This window comes from Capsella rubella, unplaced genomic scaffold (genome assembly GCF_000375325.1).
Source record: "Capsella rubella cultivar Monte Gargano unplaced genomic scaffold, Caprub1_0 scaffold_7, whole genome shotgun sequence".
NCBI classification, from domain to species: Eukaryota; Viridiplantae; Streptophyta; class Magnoliopsida; order Brassicales; family Brassicaceae; genus Capsella; species Capsella rubella.
The window spans coordinates 16,732,601-16,753,124 of record NW_006238917.1 but is presented as its reverse complement, the minus strand read 5'-3'; the positions used below and the strand labels follow the sequence as shown (position 1 = coordinate 16,753,124).

The 20,524-nt window shown below is 34.8% G+C and overlaps 5 protein-coding genes across 7 annotated transcripts; all 5 read left to right on the top strand.

The window, feature by feature from the left end:
• The first annotated feature begins 274 nt into the window (after window positions 1-274).
• LOC17878503 (SNF1-related protein kinase catalytic subunit alpha KIN11) lies at window positions 275-3,269 on the top strand. Of its 2 annotated transcripts, none has more exons than XM_006284957.2 (11): window positions 275-397; window positions 587-795; window positions 961-1,145; window positions 1,232-1,414; window positions 1,512-1,643; window positions 1,760-1,945; window positions 2,033-2,122; window positions 2,206-2,295; window positions 2,393-2,524; window positions 2,627-2,812; window positions 2,980-3,269. In XM_006284957.2, the coding sequence occupies exons 2-11, from the start codon at window positions 606-608 to the stop codon at window positions 3,091-3,093; spliced, it is 1,488 nt and encodes a 495-aa protein (XP_006285019.1). In that variant the 5' UTR covers window positions 275-397; window positions 587-605; the 3' UTR covers window positions 3,094-3,269. The 2 variants fall into 2 exon arrangements, with proteins under 2 accessions (XP_006285019.1, XP_023634656.1); XM_023778888.1 differs by having other exon boundaries at window positions 275-400.
• Window positions 3,270-6,468: 3,199 nt separating this feature from the next.
• Window positions 6,469-8,661, top strand: LOC17879242 (SNF1-related protein kinase catalytic subunit alpha KIN11). Its single transcript, XM_006284883.2, has 7 exons — window positions 6,469-6,719; window positions 7,208-7,392; window positions 7,483-7,665; window positions 7,752-7,883; window positions 7,965-8,150; window positions 8,231-8,320; window positions 8,394-8,661. The coding sequence occupies exons 1-7, from the start codon at window positions 6,524-6,526 to the stop codon at window positions 8,469-8,471; spliced, it is 1,050 nt and encodes a 349-aa protein (XP_006284945.1). The 5' UTR covers window positions 6,469-6,523; the 3' UTR covers window positions 8,472-8,661.
• A 1,171-nt stretch (window positions 8,662-9,832) lies between these two features.
• LOC17877738 (F-box protein At5g39450) lies at window positions 9,833-12,091 on the top strand. Of its 2 annotated transcripts, none has more exons than XM_006283341.2 (2): window positions 9,833-10,071; window positions 10,164-12,091. In XM_006283341.2, the coding sequence occupies exons 1-2, from the start codon at window positions 10,063-10,065 to the stop codon at window positions 11,898-11,900; spliced, it is 1,746 nt and encodes a 581-aa protein (XP_006283403.1). In that variant the 5' UTR covers window positions 9,833-10,062; the 3' UTR covers window positions 11,901-12,091. The 2 variants fall into 2 exon arrangements, with proteins under 2 accessions (XP_006283403.1, XP_023634420.1); XM_023778652.1 differs by having other exon boundaries at window positions 9,833-10,077.
• Window positions 12,092-12,702: 611 nt separating this feature from the next.
• Window positions 12,703-18,385, top strand: LOC17879376 (ARF guanine-nucleotide exchange factor GNL1). Its single transcript, XM_006282936.2, has 3 exons — window positions 12,703-13,076; window positions 13,544-14,318; window positions 14,543-18,385. The coding sequence occupies exons 2-3, from the start codon at window positions 13,596-13,598 to the stop codon at window positions 18,155-18,157; spliced, it is 4,338 nt and encodes a 1,445-aa protein (XP_006282998.1). The 5' UTR covers window positions 12,703-13,076; window positions 13,544-13,595; the 3' UTR covers window positions 18,158-18,385.
• A 458-nt stretch (window positions 18,386-18,843) lies between these two features.
• On the top strand, window positions 18,844-20,465 carry LOC17878195 (putative F-box/FBD/LRR-repeat protein At5g56810). The gene is made up of 3 exons (XM_023779345.1): window positions 18,844-19,761; window positions 19,845-19,982; window positions 20,080-20,465. The coding sequence occupies exons 1-3, from the start codon at window positions 18,913-18,915 to the stop codon at window positions 20,368-20,370; spliced, it is 1,278 nt and encodes a 425-aa protein (XP_023635113.1). The 5' UTR covers window positions 18,844-18,912; the 3' UTR covers window positions 20,371-20,465.
• Window positions 20,466-20,524: the final 59 nt, after the last annotated feature.

Below are 20,524 nucleotides of genomic sequence, written 5' to 3'. Positions count from 1 at the left end.
GACCTTTTGGCGTGACTGTATATATGATTCATGAAAAAAAATGTGACACCATTTTTGTCTGGTCAACAAAGTGACTCAGATTTACATCAGCAAAGCATATAAAAACAAAAGTCTATGTGCTCATGCACCAAGGATACAATTACTCTGTTCTTGTAATTTTGCTCTTTTGTCTAGAGGTGCACCTTTTTCTTGTTTGTGTGTGTTCATATCTGTTTCATACGTTTCAAACTCTCTCTATATATATCAAACCAGATGCTATGCAACTATCTCAAGAGTTCTCTTCAGCCTTTGAGTTTTCCACAAAATTTTCTTTTCAATTTCAAGTTTTCTTTTTGTTTGCTTTTGAACAAAACATGGTTCACAAATTTCTTCCTTCAACTAGGATACCTATATTAATGTAGTGAGCAAGTTTCTTCCTCCATTTTCCTGAATATGATTTTGATTTCTAGCTAGATTCAGTATCGATTGGTCATTTTATTGGTAGTTTTTTTCCGATGATCCGTCCAATTTACTGAGATGTTATCATTAACTTAATTCATATATTTTAACTATAGAGTTTTGATTATGGTTTTTGTATATATTTCAGATTTTTCATCTAGAGTGAAATGGACGGACCATCGGAAAAAACTATCAGTAAAAGCGTATCAGTTCTACCAACTTATAGGATTGGTAAAACTATTGGACATGGATCCTTTGCGAAGGTGAAATTGGCACTACATGTAGCAACTGGACTCAAAGTTGCTATCAAAATTCTTAATCGTTCTAAGATTAAGAACATGGGTATTGAGACCAAAGGTACATGTCTTTATTTTTTTTCAATTTTCTTTTTTATAAGTATGGAGATCAACAATTGATGCTTTTACAAATATAAATAGTTTTATTTTGTATGGATTGTATTATAATCTTTTTCATATTTAATTTTGATCTTTAATCAATTCTTAATTTTTTTGTCCCTTGTAGTGCAAAGGGAGATTAAAATTCTCAGATTGTTGATGCATCCGAACATCATAAGACAATATGAAGTCATAGAGACGCCTGAGAACATCTATGTTGTTATGGAATACATAAAATCAGGTGAGCTATTTGACTACATTGTTGAGAAAGGTAGAATACAAGAAGATGAAGCTCGTCATCTTTTTCAACAGGTTTGATATTACATGTCTCACATTCAATTTCTTATATATTCTTTCATTGAGGTAAATTTTTAATTAAAACTATATTATATATGCAGATCATATATGGTGTGGAGTACTGTCATCACAATAGGATTGCTCACAGAGATCTTAAGCCAGAGAATGTGCTTTTGGATACGAAATACAACATCAAGATAGCTGACTTTGGACTAAGCAATGTTATGGAAGATGGTCACTTTCTAAAGACTAGTTGTGGAAGCCCTAACTATGCTGCTCCAGAGGTATATTAATTTGTTTTTTTCATTCTTATTTCGTTAAATTAGGTATTGTATACTAAGTTTCAATTAATCACATCCCAAAATTCTTATGTATATACAGGTTATTACAGGAAAACCATATTCCGGACCAGAAGTAGATATATGGAGTTGTGGAGTGATATTGTATGCTCTCTTATGCGGTACTCTTCCTTTCGACGACGAAAATATTCCTATCCTTTTCGATAAAATTAAGGTACTATAATAGAAGATGATCTTATAATAAAATCAAATCATCTATGTTATACTAATGTTTTGTAGTCAAAATGTTATGTTTTTACTAATGTTTTATATGTTTTATGTGTTAATTAGAAAGGGATGTATACTCTTCCAGATCATTTATCATATTTTGCTAGAGATTTGATACCGAGAATGCTTATGGTTGATCCAACAAAGAGAATTAGCATTCCTGAGATTCGTCAACATCCATGGTTCAATAATAATCTTCCTTCTTATCTTGCTATCCCTCCATTAGATACAACAGAACAAGCTAACAAGGTTGTGATATTTTCACTATAAATATATATTACAGCAAAAGTATGAATTTTGTTATTAATTAAACTTTGTATTAATTGTTATTTCTAGATTGAGGAGGAGATAGTTCAGAAAGTGGTCGACATAGGCTTCGATAGAAACCAAGTTGTTGAATCTCTTGTCAATAGAATCCAAAATGAGGTATGACTTGTGTGTTTCTTATAATGACTAGTGTGTATAAAATGTTTCTTACGTTACAGTTTTGTATTTATTGTTACCATTAGGTTACAGTTACATATTACTTATTACTGGACAGCCGAAACCGAAAAATTGTTCCTAGTGAATCATTCCAATCCAAGTTTAAAGAGAAATTGGTACTTCTTCTCTTTCTCTACAGTATGAATTTTAAGAAGAAAAAATTACAAAATACACATCTCATAACTAATTATCTTGCTAATGTTTCATATATAGGATGATCATGCTATGTATACTTCTATAATTCCAGTTCAAGATATTGATTCACATGTTGGCCATTCGAGTCCGGTTTCGACTAGACTAAGATCACAGATCAAAGATGACAAAACATGGACCCTTGGCATTCAGGTTAGTCCATAGTTGTTCATTATTTTTCATTTCTTCCGGTTTCGTTTGTTAAAACATGTTATCAATATAGATTAAACTTGATGTTTTTCGATATTTTAACAGTCTCGAGGAGATCCTCGTGAGATCATGAGTGAGGTTTTTAAGGCTCTTCGAACTCTAAAAGTGTGCTGGAAAAAGATCGGACTCTACAATATAAAATGTAGATGGGTTCGAAGCTTTGCTAACGATAATAATCAAATTGATGAATGTACCATGACTTTACCATCCATCATCAAATTTGAACTTCAGGTATATATATGATACATATTTATCCAATTTAAGATGATATACTATAATTAATAGCTCATAGAGGACAAAAGTTATAGTAAACTATACACCAAGAAAAGAAAAAAAGTTATGTGATGAAAAATTTCTTAAATGCAAACTAATATGTATTATTTTTGTTGTTGTTGTAGCTTTACAAAGTAGGCGAAAGCAAGTTTTTGCTAGACATCCAAAGAGTTGATGGGCCTCAGTTTATCTTCTTTGATCTATGTGTAGCTTTTCTCAGAGAGTTAGGTGTTCTCTAGAGCTCATACCATTAGTGATATTTTTAGACGATTATTTCTCTAATGTGTAGAATTCAGTTATATTCTGTATGGTTTATGGATTTTTGGGTTAAGTTATCTTAAATAGTAAACGTAAAAAAGAAAGAGTTTATTTGTATTCACATTAATATTTGGAATATGCATTTAATTTCTATCAATTGTAGTTTTTTTTTGTATGAATATAAAAATTATTCATAAGAAAAAACTGTGATTTACTATGTACAATATGAGCAATTGAGAAATTGTAAATTGATTCTCGATATATATATATGGTGAAAATTACAAAACAGTTTTTTCCGTCAAAATATAATTTATATAAATGAATGTAATCAGAATACAATTGTTGAGTTAGCCATTCATGCGGATTAAAGGAATCAGAGTAAAAAATAAAGGAAGAACAACCATATTTTGCCAACAAGTGTACATCACGATTACAAGATCTTCTAGTGAATACAAAATGAACATTACGAAATAAAGAAGCCCACAAATAAATATCATGTTGCACTCGATCAATAGCAATATCATGGTATTGATGGTTTAGAATTTTATTCAAAACTTCACTATCCCCTTCAAAACAAATCTCCTTAATGCCTCTCAGGTTTTTTTATAAGTATTCATTACAAAAGAAAAAAACATTGTGTTTTATAGATAGATTTTGAAAATACTAATGTGTCAAATATCACATGCATCTCAACCGGGCTGGCCCGTCACAAAACTCGCAAAGCCCGCGTATGTTTAAGTCTCACCTAGAAAAAATATGAATCTATATTTCAAAGTCTGGCCCAACCTTAACAAGGGTTATAAGGTTTTGTGGACTTTTTTGGGCTTTTTTTACAAAAAAAATTTTATAACATATCTTAAAAACAATTTTTAAAGCTACACAATCAATCAGAATTTAAGTAATCAATATTCATTAAAACCAACTTATGTATTTTTTTTTTAAACTAAAATCTATTAAATTGTTTACACTTTAGCCCAATAAAAATTAAATTAAAATACTTTAAAGTAAATAATAGAGTCAAGATTTTAATTTTCATCAATGATTTCAAAATCGAGATCTACATATATTTTTTAAAAAACTTTTGTTGAACTTTTACATATATACATCATACAAAATATCAGAGATAAAGATTTTAAATATACTAAGTAAGGTCATTAAGTTATGAAAACTAAGATTAGAGTTTTCAAATTTATTTTTAATAAATTTTTAATCAAATCTACTAATTAAATTAAATGTTAACAAAAAATTTAAAAAACATATTTGCTTAAGGGCTTTTCAGGCCGGTCCGAGCCCAACCGGACTAAGCCGAATAAAGTAAACTCTTTAGTCTAAACGAGTTTGGTATGAAAGACACTGTTTTCTGGATATATGTAAGCCCGAACCAAATGTTTTTCAAGAGCGGAGCAGGCCAGCCTGCAGGCTTTGGTCCTAATTTGCATGTCTATGTATCCATCCACATATAACATGGAGTCATAATTCTTTTTTAAAAAGTTATATTAGTTTAGAGTTAATTTTAAATCTGTTCAAGTACACTAGAACAAAATTGTAAGTGAAAAAGTAATAGCATGGGTACCTTAGCAAGTTCCCAATAAATCAGGACTTGAGGGAGGATTCCCTAAAGTTTAATTGAAAATCTATAATCGCTACTTCGCTAACCTCTAGTACAATTTCAAAATAACCTCCTCTCTAACCAATAAAGTTTGAAATCAAATTTACAACAACTTTCATTATTAAAAAAACACATAATGTATGTGTACTTTAATTAAATAAAAATCCATATATCCAGACTTCTGAATCTGGATCTCGATATCCTATTTTTGGAAAGAACCAAAACAAGTACTTGATCAATTTTTAGATCTTTGATAATAATTTTATTTCTCATGTGCAAAAGTGACAAACTGACATAACGTGTTTTTGGTAAATGATAATATGGATGAAATTAACGATTGTATTTTTGTTATAATTTTGAAATGACAATATGGTGTTAGTAGAGGTCAAGTGTCATCCGAGGTGCCAGAAGAAGGAAAGAGTAAATGGAAAGGGTTTGGAAAACTAGGTTAAATATTTATTATTTTGCTAAAATTTATATGTAATTTAACTAGGAATATTTTATCAGGGTTTATAAATTATTATAAATAAACTTATGTGTACGAGGCTGTTTTGTACAAAAATTTATTGTTTGTACGGAATAATAGTGGGAGTAGTGCGATGTTGTTTTGTTGGCAATCAAGCAGATCTAAATAAACTGATAAAGATATTGATAAACCGACAAAACAGCATACAGTTTATTTACATATGCTTGATTGCCGACAAAACAACATTGTACTACTCCCACTAGTATTCGTACATTCTGAAACAAAATTACTTTAATTTAAAACGACAGATTATGTGAAACAACTCGTGTATATTTAATTATTTAATGTTAAGTTAGTTTTCGTAATAAGTTCAAAAAAATGTATTCAAAAGTTTATGTAATATTATATTTCTCTGACGTAATGTGCAGTTTATTTTCTGTATAAAATAGGTTGTAAATATTTTAATTCATTCATGAAAGTAAGAAAATTAATTTATTTTCTCAAATAAAAATCATAATAATTTAGCTAAGTAATATAATCGAACTAAAATTTACTTTTTAAATATCTAGAAGGACAATAAAGATAAATAAATTTCTCAAATTTGTTCATATCCTCAAGAGTTATAATATATATACATATATATGTATGTATAATGTACTGTTACATTATACATAGAAAGATTGAAATGCAAATTGTATAGTCAAAGGAAATGACCCACTAACATTAATTGCAATTTTGTTTTTATAGAAAAATAATTTTGTATTAAAAGGTGTACAATAAATAGGTTATATATCAGCCATATATTGTATTATTATATTTAAGTAATTTATTCTTTTAAGGTGAAACGGCAAAAAACATTTTTGGCTTGGGGTGTGAAAATTAATTTACTGATTAATTATGATTACATGAAAAAAGTGTGAGGTTTTATTTTTCAGTCAACAGTGTGACTCAGCAAAGCTAGAAGAAAACAAAACGAGATTAAACACTGTGACTCAGCCAAGTTAATATATATGTGCCCATGGCCTAAGCTAATTTTATCTTATCTCATATTCATATTTTTCTCTCTAGAAACACAAAAGTTTTCGTGTAAGTGTTCTCAGTTTAATCAATGAAAATCTCAATTTTCTCTTCTTTAAACACACACTAATTAAATATAAAGAAGGAACACTAATTCACTTATTTATGATTCTGATTTGGGAAATTCAGGATTTTGTTAGTTTTTCTAGTTAGCTTTCATTATTGGTGTTACTCTAGCTAGCTTGTTCATTATGACCATGATATGTGACTTAACATGTGACATTTTCTATTTTGCAGATTTTCCAAAAACAGTGAAATAATGAAGGGATCATCGAAGACATCATCATCTACCAGTAAGAAGGCATTGGATTTACCAAATTACAGGATTGTTAAAACAGTCGGCCGTGGATCCTTTGCGAAGGTGAAATTGGCTGAGCATATCGCGACGGGGCTCAACGTCGCTATCAAAATCTTCAATCGCCTTAAGATGAAGGACACGGAAATGGACTTCAAAGGTATGTCTCTAAGACTGTGACTTCTGATATTGACTGATTTTATGCTCTTGATATATATATATATATATATTTTCTTGGATAGATTGTTGCTAAGATATATTTTTCATATGTTGAATCTTGAAAATCCGACACAAAAGATTTATGTTTAAATGTCTTGGTTCTCGAGCGGAAATGTTCCTTTTTAATACCCATCATCGTCGTCATAAATACCTTTTTCTAGTACGACAAAAAGATAGTCGTTTGTCGTTTTGTTGTCGTGTGTGGTAAATTTGAGAGAGATATTGTGGAAATAATATTTATTAATATCGATCATAAATTACTCTTTTGTTGTTATGACTAGTTTTTCCGAAAAAAGAAAAATCATTTTGTATTGTTTGGACTAAGTTTTTGGAGAGGAAAATGTATATTATAATTGATTATTATTATTATTATTATTATTATTATTATTAGGAATGTAATTAACTAACTTTGTTTTATGTGTTTTGTAGTACAAAGGGAGAATAGAATTGTCCAATCTCTGACGCATCCAAACATCATAAGACACTATGAAGTCATAGAGACTCCAAAGAAGATTTATGTTGTCATGGAATACATCAAATCAGGTGAGCTCTTTGACTACATTATAGAGAACGGTAAAGTACCACAAGACAAAGCTCGACATCTCTTCCAACAGGTTTCACAAATACATTTTTTTCCTTTAAAACAGTTTCTATAACATCATCATATCCTTGTTTCTAATTCAACATTTTTGTTAATACATCAGCTCATATCTGGTGTGGAGTACTGTCACCGCAATAGAGTCATCCACCGCGATATCAAGCTAGAGAATGTGCTTATGGAATCAGAATCCAAAATCAAGATTCTTGATTTTGGTCTAAGCAATGTCATGGAAGATGGTGACACTCTTAAAACTAGCTGTGGAAGCCCTAACTACGCGGCTCCAGAGGTATATCTATTATCATTCTTGTTCATTAACTTCTTGTGTATTCTATTAAGTTTCAATAAATCATATATACCAAAATTGTTATACAGGTCATTAGTGGGAACCCATATTCTGGACCTGGAGTAGATGTATGGAGTTGTGGAGTGATACTCTATGCTCTCTTAAGCGGCTATCTTCCATTCATCGATGAACATCTTCCGAGTTTGTACAATACGATCATGGTATTAATCTGACAATTCTGTGTGTTTTTGAAATAATCTTTGTAGTCAGATATATAATCATATGTTTTTATTTGTGTTTAGAGAGGAGAATATCGTATCCCATTTCATTTACCATCTCTTGCTAGAGATTTGATATCGAGGATGCTTACGGTTGATCCATTTAGGAGGATTACGATTCCTGAGATTCGACGGCATCCGTGGTTCATTGTTAATCTTTCTCCTAGCTGTTTTCTTCCTTTAGTAGATGCTACTGATGAACAAGCTAAGGTTAGAACTAAATTTTCAGTATTATGTAAGTAAAATAACATATTTTCTATGAGATTTTTGTAATAATATGTATTTTGCAGATTGAGGAGGAGATAGTTCAGAAAGTGGTTGACATGGGATTTGATAGAGACCAAGTTCTTACATCTTTTGCTAATAAGGTCCAAAATGAGGTATGAGCTAGTGTTTACTCTAATATAGTATCAAAAAAAATGGTTACTAATGTTTGATTTTGACATTGTTTAGGCTACAGTTGCATACAATCTAATACTGGACAACCAAGACCAAAACGGTGTGCCTAATGACAATCCTCAATCCATGTAGAGGTATCAGTATCTCGTGTTGGCCATTTGTTTCCTGCTGCATCAACTAGTACTGGACCAAGATCTGAGGGCAAATGAATAAGATCTTCAAAGATAAATCTATGGTGACCATGAGGATATGAAGAAGGTGCCATCTATCATCAGTGGTTTTAGATGATTCTTGCTTCCATTGTAACTGTATTTGCTAAAAATTATCGATTTTATTCGATGAATCTTGCTTCAATGCTTTTTTTTTAAGTAATCAAAAACAAAAAGATGAAGTTAATTTGTAGATATTCTCTATTTGTTTTTTCATCTAAGGAAAGAAAAAACTTGAAGTTCACATTCACAGATCACAATTAAACTAAGGAATAAATTAACATTAACCAGATCTTTAATGTAGAAAAAGCACAATATGACATAAGATCTAATACAAAATTTATATGAATCTAATGTATATTTTAGATTCAACGTCTCTCTATTGCTTGTATAAACTGGATATGAAATGCTTTCTCTAAAAAGAAATGATGTTGCTTCATTCACAAGTAACAGACTCACTCAAACACTACTTAAGAGATGGTCCAGCTCTAGCAACAACCCGACTCGTTAACCCAAACCCGACCAGGAACAACAAGACAAGAACCACATTTACAGTAGTTTGTTTCACTGTTATGAAATTGGCGTTACGAGAGAGTCTTTGGACACATGTTGTCTTCTACGTTTGTATGTGTATATGACAGTTTCAAAATGGTTTAAGAGTATGAAAAAACTTGTGACTTAATCCGTTACGTTAACTCTAAACATTGGAACTGTTGATTAATTAGAGCAAAACTCCATTGACTGAAAATGTAATAACGTTTTTCTTACATATGTCATGCATGCATGTTCATTAGTTAAGCTTTGGTTTCTACCAATTTCATGCGTTTGACTCAAAACACACATGAGTCTCGTTTCCTCAACTCAAATGTAACGTTTTAACATAGTAATTATACAAATTCCAAAAGTAGATAAAAGTTCGTAACGTACGTTTTTTTTTTTTTTTATATAGATATTTGTGAATTGTAACGTACGCTGTAATTATAACAAAAGACAAAACTGTAATAAAATAATTAAAAGAAAAAAACAAGAAAAAAAATATAAACTGCAACTGCATATTTTGTGAAGTAAAATCAACTTCGGAGGAGTAAAAACTTCATGGGCTCAGATTTTTAAAATGGGCCTATCTGTATTTATTTAAAGGCCCGATGTTGTCTATTGAGCCCGTCTCGTTGTGGTGTGTTTTGCAATTATTATATTCTATTCCTTTCAAACTGGTCCTTCAACTTTTATAATATTTTGTGAAAAGAAAAGAAATGACTAAAGAAGACTTGAACAGTGTAGTCAACTTAAACTTCAAACGAAAGAGGCTTAATGTTTCTCTCGCATCATCTTCGTAGGTAGCGATTTCTTCGTTTTTCTTCTACAATTTGATTCCCATTAAACTCTGCCTTTATGGGTAATTGAAAAGTTTGATTCTTTCTTCTTTTTACGTAGAAGCGATCTGATACAAACCCAAGAGCTCTGATACTTTTGGTTAATCCCAAAGCTGCGTTTTTTTTTTTAATCTTCGAAGTATGAATCAGGTAAGAGTAAGTCCTTTTACATCGATTTCTGAGTATCTTGAAAGTGTTTGGGTTTAGCTGATCTTGTAGCCAAACTTGATTTGTGATGATAGATGAGGAACGGCGATTTAGGGTCGGAACCATATGGTGCTTGCTTGCTTCTGTCTCTTCCAGAAGATGTAATTGCTGTCATCGCACGTTTTGTTTCTCCAAGAGACGTTTGCAATCTAAGTTTATGCTGCAAAAGTCTCTGTGAGGTTGTGGATTCAGAAAGTATCTGGCTTGTGCAATGTGAAGTCGTAAAGGTTCTTCCTTTATCTGAAATTTTGCAATGGAGAGTCGAGATCTCTTCTTACAAGGCGCTGTGTAGGTTTCTTGTTGATGTTGTGAAGCCTCTTGTTGGGATTTGGGTTCACCAAAACCCTGAACTTGGGAATGTTGTTTATGTGATGCCTGGTTTTTTATCTGTTGTTGGGTGCCGGATTATTCCACAAGAGGTTGGTCCTTTGGGGATTGATGAGGCCTGTGTTATGTGGTCACCTGTGTTTGAGATAATCTGTGGTTTTGATGGCTCTGCCAAGTTTTTCCTCCATGGAAGAGATGAAAAACTCTGTTGCTGCCTGCACCCTGGTTTCGTTATGGGCATCGAGAAGAGTTGTAATGTGCTTCTACTTGAGGTTGAGCCGAGGAAAGAGGAAAAATTGTGCAGTCATATTGAGACCGTGTTGTTAGGAGAGACAGAAGTTCCATTTCCATTTCGCAATCTACCCTTTAGTCATAGAAGGAATTTACTTCATTTAGTGACAAGCACTGTTGGTATACCTGTACCTGATTTATCAAGTGAAAGGTTATTTCCTACGTCGAAAGATGATGGAGTGGTGTTGTTGGAACGCAGAACCATGCTTCTTAAAATGCACAAGTTTGGTGGCGATTGGGATCTCATGAACCTGGAGGATGAGTGTACAAATATTCCAAATCAGGTAGACATAGACAAATCGTGGAAGCATCTTGGTTTTGATGTCGATATCCGCAACATGGACTTTGGGAATCAAATACAGAAGGCACGAAGGAAGAGCTTTAGTGGGTATTTCAGAAGTGGCGTAAAGCAAATTCTCGGGAGGTCTAGTTCTTCGAAGAACACGTCTTCTTCAAGAAGTGAGACTAGACCTTGGAATCTGCAAAGATTTCTTAGGTCTGGTGATTCCATATGTCTTAGTCTCAAAGCTTCCGAAATTAAGCTGTCTTCTTACCAAGGTTGGCCAAACATGGACGAAACCCGTTTTGCCCTTTATAAGCTACCAATTAAGAATCCCATCCCTAACGAAGAGTATGCCGGCTTGTGGGGAGGAACTTTTGGCTGGCCTTCAGGACAATGTTCAGAAGATAAACCCGGAAAGGCTCTTTTTTTACTGATGCTTTCTTATGAAGAGTCTCAAGATGGTACTGATAGGCTCCTTATAGGGACGAAAATACTTGAAGGCACTCACTACGGGATGCATCCTAATGGATCTGCAATGTTTGTTATAAAGATCGATTCGCCTTCATTTGAGCCTTTTCCTTTCGATACAAATGGAGAAGATTTTGAGAATTCTTACGCAGGAGAAGGTACTGCAAAGGGTTATGGTTTCCGGTATCCTGGTTACAAACCGGGTACCCTTTTTGTGACATCTAAAGGTCTTCTCATGTTTGTTTGGAATGCAACTAAAGTTGTGTTGACATTGCAAAGACTTGACCTTGGAGAGCTCTTAAGGAAAGGCATGTGTGTACCTCCTTTACCTCCATGTCTGAATTTTGCTTATTTGACAAAATGTCATGCCAATGTCTTTGCACCGGAGAGAAGAAGATCATAGGAGATTCCTGTAACAGATTTGAAGCTCATATGTCTTCTTTGTTTCCAATATAATCTCATTATAGAAGATCATTGATATTTGAACTCAATATGCTTGTAACCTGTGTCTAGTCAAATGTACTATATATAAAACTTGTATTACTATATGTTATTGTCCTCTGCCTGATTCAAGGAATTGAGATCTACATGTTATTGAGGCTCCTCGAGTTGTCCCTGGACAAAAAGACCGCCGAAAAATTAGATCCAAATCGGGATTCAAAATTTTAGATTTATTTTATTGGATCCTAAACTACTCTATCCAAAAATCTAAAACCGAACTAACCCAAACGCGAATCGGAAAAAATCTGAAATATAAATACACCAAAAAAATTATGATATGAATACCCGATTTGTTACTTGATTTCCAAATTTTTACCCGAACTTTCGAATTTTTACCCAGATTTTGAATATTTACCCAAAAATTCGTGTAAAATATCGGATATTTATGTAGACGAAAGTAATTGGGTTTTTAGTGGGTATGAAGACCGATACGAACCCAAACCAAAATTTTACATTTACCCTATTTGAGTCCTAAAATACACTGTACAGTACTTATAAATATTTTACACGAATTATCATGGCTTATCAAAGTACCCGAATGTTCATGGCTTCTTTATGTGAAGAAAATACACTGTACAGTACTTATAAATATTTTAATTTGGATAAACCTCGGCCCAATTGTATACACATAATAGACCCATTGACTTTTAGAACCTTAAAAAAAATCTAAGCCCAAGTCTCGGCCCATCTCAGAGCTTCCGCTCCTTTCATCTTTCACAGCTTCGATCATCTCTCTCAGAGGACATATCCGATGCTTCTCCGATCGCCGTTCACAGAGCTAGTTGCAGAGAAGGATCCACGTTTGATGTGTTTCTTGTGATTCAGGAGAACAAGGATCTGATCTCAATTGAGTTTTGGAAGCAAGCTCTCTCACTCCACCGCATCGGCTCGAGCTTTCGCCATTGTCTCTTCCACTAAGAGCTTCGTCTCCGTTCACCATTCCTCTGTTACAGTTGTATCTCTTCGCTTTTAAAATGAGTAGAAGCTAAGAAGGTTTTGGATCTCCTTTTCCGATCCCGATCTCTCCTGCAAAACTCCGCCAATTTTGCAGTACCTCTGTGTCGTGATCTGCAGCCAGGTACACTGGACTTGCCTCGATCCACTTCTTTGTAGGATTTTCGTTTTTGAAATCTCCCTGTAGAACTGTGATTAGTTCTCAAGTTTTCGTGGGTTTTTGCTGATGTGCTAATGAGCTTAGTTAGATCTGAATTTGTGTTACTTAGTTTAGTTTTAGTCACTGATATTTCTGAATCAATGAGTACATAGATCGTATAAGTTACTGAGAATATCCGAATTTGGCGAAATGAAATGCTTTTGAGACTAGAAAAGTAGGAGGAATATCATAATCTGAATCCTTTTTATTGGAAGAGTTTGACTCTTGTGGTGATTTTGGTAAATGTTTTAGTCAGTGTAGCCTTCAGCAGATTTATGGAAGAGAAAGGAGAAAATTTATGTTTGTGCATGTAAATTTGTTTTCTTAAGTGGACTATCGGCATTGTTATTGTCAACTTGTTTCTAAGCATGAAAGATTTTTATTATTTGCAGCCTGCATGCTTCGTGTGTGTTTTGGTGTTTGAGCCAAGAAGTTGGGACGAGTATGGGGTATCAAAATCATCCTTCGGGAAGTAACTCGTTCCATGGAGAGTTCAAGAGTTGTCACTCCAAACCGTCCAAGGGTGCTGTGGCATCCATGATCAATTCTGAAATTGGTGCAGTTTTGGCTGTGATGAGAAGAAACGTACGGTGGGGTGTACGCTATATTGCAGATGATGATCAGTTAGAGCATTCTCTAATCCATTCTTTGAAAGAATTGCGTAAGCGGATATTTTCATGGCAAAGCAATTGGCAAAATGTTGACCCAATATTGTATATACGGCCCTTTTTGGATGTTATATTGTCCGATGAAACTGGGGCTCCAATCACAGGCGTTGCTTTGTCATCTGTATACAAGATCTTGACCCTTGACATTTTTACCCTTGAAACCGTGAATGTGGGAGAGGCAATGCATATCATAGTTGATGCTGTAAAGAGCTGTCGTTTTGAGGTAACTGATCCAGCCTCAGAGGAAGTAGTTCTGATGAAAATACTTCAAGTTCTGCTGGCTTGCATAAAGAGTAAGGCCTCTAGTGGATTAAGTAATCAAGACATTTGCACTATCGTCAACACTTGTTTGCGTGTTGTTCATCAATCAAGCTCCAAAAGTGAATTGTTGCAGCGTATAGCTCGCCACACAATGCATGAGTTGATTAGATATATCTTCTCTCAACTTCCTTCTATCAGCCCCTTGGCTATTGAAAATGAGTTACATGTTGACGATAAGGTAAAACAAATTAATCTTTCATGCCAACATCTTTTTATGTTTGTTCTTCATGTTTAGCCCATATAGATATAAGATTTAAACATGCACAAAATTGTATGGCATTATGAGTTATCTACTAAGCATGTTGGTTGATAGAAGATTGTTCAACCTAAAACTTATACAGATCCGTAAGTTTAAGAGTGTTTGTTGTTCACAAATTTCTAACGCTGTTCTATCTTGTTTAGGTGGGAACAGTGGACTGGGATCAGAATTCTGGAGAAAACAAAGTTGGAAATGGAAATATTGCTAGTATATCTGATACTCCCGGCACTGAAAACAATTCTCCAAGTTCTGAGACGGTTATTCCAGAAACAGAACTTAAAAATGATGAAAAGAAAACTGAGGTCAATGATGACTTGAATGTTCCTGCAAATGGTGAAAATGCAATGATGGCGCCTTTTGGTATTCCATGCATGGTAGAGATTTTCCATTTCTTGTGTACCCTATTGAATGTTGGAGAACACGGTGAAGTCAATTCCAGATCCAACCCAATAGCGTTTGATGAAGATGTTCCTCTTTTCGCTCTGGGATTAATTAATTCTGCTATAGAACTTGGAGGGACTTCTTTCCGAGAGTACCCAAAGCTGTTGACTTTGATTCAGGATGAGTTATTCTGTAACTTGATGCAGTTTGGTGTGTCCATGAGCCCTCTGATTCTTTCTACAGTTTGCAGCATCGTTCTTAATCTCTACCTAAATCTTCGTACTGAGCTTAAGGTACAGCTTGAAGCTTTCTTTTCACACGTACTTCTGAGGATTGCACAGAGCAAACATGGCTCTTCTTATCAGCAACAGGAGGTTGCTATGGAGGCTCTGGTTGATCTTTGTAGACAACATACTTTCATGGCTGAAGTGTTTGCAAATTTCGATTGTGATATAACCTGCAGTAATGTGTTTGAAGATGTTGCAAACCTGCTATCCAAGAGTGCCTTCCCAGTTAATGGGCCTTTATCTGCTATGCATATACTTGCATTGGATGGGTTAATTTCTATGGTTCAGGGAATGGCTGAGAGGGTGGGTGAGGAATTGCCCTCTTCAGATGTTCATACACATGAAGAAGGATATGAAGAATTCTGGACAGCGAGATGTGAGAATTACGGAGATCCTAATTTTTGGGTTCCTTTTGTCCGAAAGGCAAAGCGTATAAAGAAAAAGCTGATGCTTGGGGCTGATAATTTTAACCGTGATCCTAAGAAAGGCTTACAGTATCTCCAAGGGATGCACTTGTTGCCTGAGGAACTTGATCCAAAGAGTGTGGCATGTTTCTTCAGGTATACATGTGGGTTAGATATGGATCTTATAGGAGATTATCTCGGAAATCATGACCAATTCTGTATTCAGGTGCTGTATGAGTTTGCCAAGACATTCGACTTCCAGAACATGAATCTTGCTACTGCCCTGCGTCTCTTTGTAGGTACCTTTAGATTGCCTGGCGAGTCACAGAAGATACAGAGGGTGCTGGAGGCGTTTTCTGAGAGATACTATGAACAGTCACCACATATACTGATTAATAAAGATGCTGCCTTCGTGTTAGCTTACTCGATTATATTGCTGAACACTGATCAGCACCACTCGCAGGTGAAGACAAGGATGACTGAAGAAGATTTCATCCGTAACAACAGGGGAATAAATGGAGGTGCAGACCTTCCTAGAGAGTACCTATCTGAGATTTATCATTCAATTTGCAACATTGAGATTCAGATGAATGCAACTAAGGGAACCAGCTTCCAAATGATGACAGCCAGTCGTTGGATTAGTGTGATTTACAAATCCAAAGAAACCAGTCCCTATATCCTATGTGACGCTGCATCCCATCTGGACCGTGACATGTTTTGTATCGTGTCTGGTCCCACTATTGCAGCTACATCTGTGGTTTTTGAGCAAGCAGAGCAAGAAGATGTTTTCCAGAGATGTGTTGATGGGTTATTGGCCATTGCAAAACTTTCAGCATATTATCATTTGAATAGTGTTGTGGATGATGTGGTCGTGTCTCTCTGCAAATTCACACCCTTCTCCACCCCATTATCTGCTGATGAAGCTGTTCTTGCTCTAGGAGAAGATGCGAGAGCCAGAATGGCTACTGAAGCTGTTTTCTTGATTGCAAATAAATATGGTGACTACATCAGTTCGGCCTGGAAAAACATACTGGAATGTGTCTTGAGCCTCCATAAACTCCAGATTTTACCAGTTCATATAGCTAGTGATGCAGCGGATGACACAGAGCCGTCAACTAGTAACTTGGAGCAAGAAAAACCTTCGACAAATCCTCTTTCAGTAGTATCAGAGTCTCAACCCTCAGTGACGCCTCGCAAAACATCTAGTTTTATTGGTCGGTTCCTTTGGTCTTTTGATATGGAGGAGACAAAGCCATTACCAACCGAGGAAGAACAGGTAGCTTATAAACATGCTCGTGGGATAGTGAACGATTGTCACATTGATAGTATATTCTCAGACAGCAAGTTTCTCCAAGCTGAGTCTCTGCAGCATCTTGTTAACTCTCTCATAAAAGCAGCCGAGAAAAATGAAGCTAGTGCTGTCTTTTGCCTGGAGCTTCTGATTGCAGTAACTCTTAACAACCGAGACAGAATCCTACTGATTTGGCAAACTGTTTATGAGCATATCTCAGGTATAATTCAATCAACGTCAACACCATGCACACTTGTTGAAAAGGCTGTTTTTGGTGTGTTGAAGATTTGCCAGAGATTATTGCCATACAAGGAAAATCTAACAGATGAACTTCTGAAATCACTCCAACTGGTTCTCAAGCTTAATGCAAATGTGGCTGATGCATACTGTGAACGCATTACACAAGAAGTTGGCCGTCTTGTAAAAGCGAATGCATCTCATGTTAGATCTCATATTGGTTGGCGAACGATCATATCTCTGCTATCAATCACAGCTCGGCATCCAGAAGCTTCTGATGCTGGATTTGAAGCCCTCCGGTTTATAATGTCAGAAGGAGCACACTTGTTACCCTCAAACTACATTCTCTGTTTGGATGCAGCTTGGCAGTTTGCTGGATCCCGAGTTAATGAAATTGATCGGTCCATCTCAGCGATTGACTTAATGTCAAACTCTGTTTTTTGTCTTGCAAGATGGTCTCAAGAGGCGAAAAACTCGGTTGGAGAAGACGATGCTATGGTGAAACTAAGTCGAGATATTGGAGAAATGTGGCTCAGACTTGTGCACAACCTCAAGAGGGTTTGTCGTGATCCACGCGACCAAGTGAGAAACCATGCAATTTTAATGACGACCCGAGCTATAGCCGGTGCAGACGGGATCATGTTACCACAACCTCTATGGTTCCAATGCTTTGATTCCGAAGTCTTCCCATTGCTAGACGAAACGCTCGCTGATTCGATCCTGAATTCAAAGAAGACTTTCAAGAAAACAGTCGAAGAAACGCTTGTTCTCGCCACAAAACTCATGTCAAAAGCTTTTCTTCAATCTCTTCAAGATATCTCACAGCAACCATCGTTCTGTAAACTCTGGCTTGGTGTCTTGAACCGTTTCGAGACTTACATGTCAACGAAATTCCGAGGAAAACGCAGCGAGAAGATCCATGAACTCATACCGGAACTTCTCAAGAACACATTGCTGGTGATGAAGACAACAGGAGTCTTATTACCAGGTGACGATATCGGAAGCGACAGTTTCTGGCAACTAACGTGGCTTCACGTCAAGAAGATATCTCCTTCTCTGCAATCTGAAGTTTTCCCAGAAGAGGAGCTTGATCAGCTTCAGACACGAAACGCAAAGCCTGAGGATTCTCAGACATCGGAAAATGACGCCGGAGACTGATACAGTGGTGGAAGTAGAGAAATATTTGTTCTATACAGATGAAAAAACATATTCAAGAATATCGAAATTTTTTTTGCAGTATAGCTTTTTTAATGTTTTTTCTTTTTTAATTATAGGGACTATAATACTTTTTGGGTTTTTTTTAATGAGGAATCTCACGTTGTTGAAATTATATGGTTGATTGGAAAATATATTTGGAGGCAGTTTGGAAATTGTTTATGTTATCTTTTTTTTTTTTTGTCAAACAAAATTGTTTATGTTATAAGGGCTAGATTTTATAACCAAACTTATTTTTCTCTTTTCTAAATTTACATTTTTATGGAATTTAGATTTTGTTAGAGTTTTTATACTAATTAATAAGATTTATAATACTGTTGAAGTTGAAACTTTCCAGTAATTAATTAGTTGTATTTAGACTTATTTAAGAGTTTTGTCAAACAGATCTGTTGTGATTAACATATTAGATATTTTAAATTTTAATAATTGATACAAATCAAAGAAAAGTAATTAAGGTGAGATATTTCCACTATTTTCTTCTTCTTTTGATTTTATTTTTTTCCACATGCGGTGTTGTTAATAAATTTAATCTTATCTTATATAATAAAGAGAAAAAAAAAGATTAATAAATTCAGAGTTTCTCATATCTCTTAACCCTTCTCCTCTTTACAAGCTCTTCAGCCAAAAAAAAAAAAAAAAAAAAATAGGGTTTATATATTTCTCCTCAAGATCCAACGATTAGGGCAACAAGATCTGAAATGGAAGCTTCAGATAGGATCAGTGACTTACCTAACGATTTGCTCTTGAGAATACTCTCACTAATCCCTGTAAGTGATGCAATGTCCACAAGTCAATTGTCTAAACGATGGAAACATGTTTGGAAGATGTTGCAAAAACTTGTCTACGACGAAACCTCTTGTCCCAACATGGGAGAGTTTGTACAATTCTGTGGCAGGTCTTTGCAGTTACATGATGCTTCACTTATCAAAACCATAGATGTCAAACTTAGGAAACACTCTGATTCCTTAGATTCTCTGTTTTTCCCAAAACTTCACTCCACTGTTCTTGAGATCTCAGTCACTTCTACTGCTTATCCTATTTATTACAGTTTTATTACCTTCCCAAACAACCTTAATGTCTTTCAAACACTAGTTGTCTTGAAACTCCAAGGTCTTATTCTTCTTGATGTTGTTGAGTCTCCTGTTTGCTTCCAGTCTCTGAAAAGTTTGTATCTCAAATGTGTCAAGTTCGAGTCTGGAGACTCTTTTACCGCGCTTTTATCGGCTTGTCCTGTTCTCGAAGATCTCTTCATCCATAGACGTTGCAGTGTACGTAGTTTTTTTTTCTCCATATCAGTTCCTTCTCTACAGAGATTGTCTTTCACTAAAGAACCAGGATATTATAGTGAAGACGAAGCGATTGTCGAAATTACTGCTCCTTCGTTGAACTACTTGAAGATCTTCGATCGCGTTGGTAGTTTCAGTTTTCTTGAGGATATGCCTAAATTGGTTGAGGCAGATGTTAAAGTTAACCTCTCCAAAAATGAGAAGCTTCCCAAAGTTGTTACTTCTGTTGAACGTCTTTCGCTAGATTTGTATCCTTCAATGGTATAACAACTTCTTTCTTCTCTACCGCAAACTCGAGTTTGCGTTTTCTTTGAAGATAACATTATATGTTTTTTCTTGTGCAGGTTTTTCACCTTGAGGATAGATTCATCTCCAAGAAACTTGGTCATCTTGAATTAGACATTTACGACAATTTCAAGTCGAATCTACTTTTGAGTTTGCTGAAAGATGTCCCTTACTTACGATCTCTCAAGCTCAACCATGTAAGCTCACAATTCCTTAAGTAGTAATCTTGTTTTGAGAACTTTGAGTTTGATCTCTACTAGACTAATACAACAATATCTTTTATGTTATACTCAGCAACATCCCATATATGATTTAGAGGATCAACCGTGTTCAGACTCCGAATTGAGCTCAGTTCCTGATTGCTTGAGTTTCCAATATCTGGAGACATTTCAGTGGATAGACTACGCAGGAACATATGAAGAGATACAAGCTGCGGTTTACGTCCTGAAGAACGCTCGTTGTTTGAAGAATGCTACAATCTCTCTGCATTCAAGAGGCATAGAGAATGATCTCATGATGATGAAGAAAGAGTTGGAATCTATGTCTAAGGCTTCAACCATGTGTCAGCTTTTTATTAAATTTTAGAAAGTTTCTCCTACATATCCTGCAATTGAACTTTAGCAAGAAATCATTTCTATTATTCAAATATGAATTTGCATTAAATTATTAAACTTTTCCCATATTTTTACTTTTATGAGCGTTTCGATATTTTTTTATATATTTGGTAGAAACACACCGA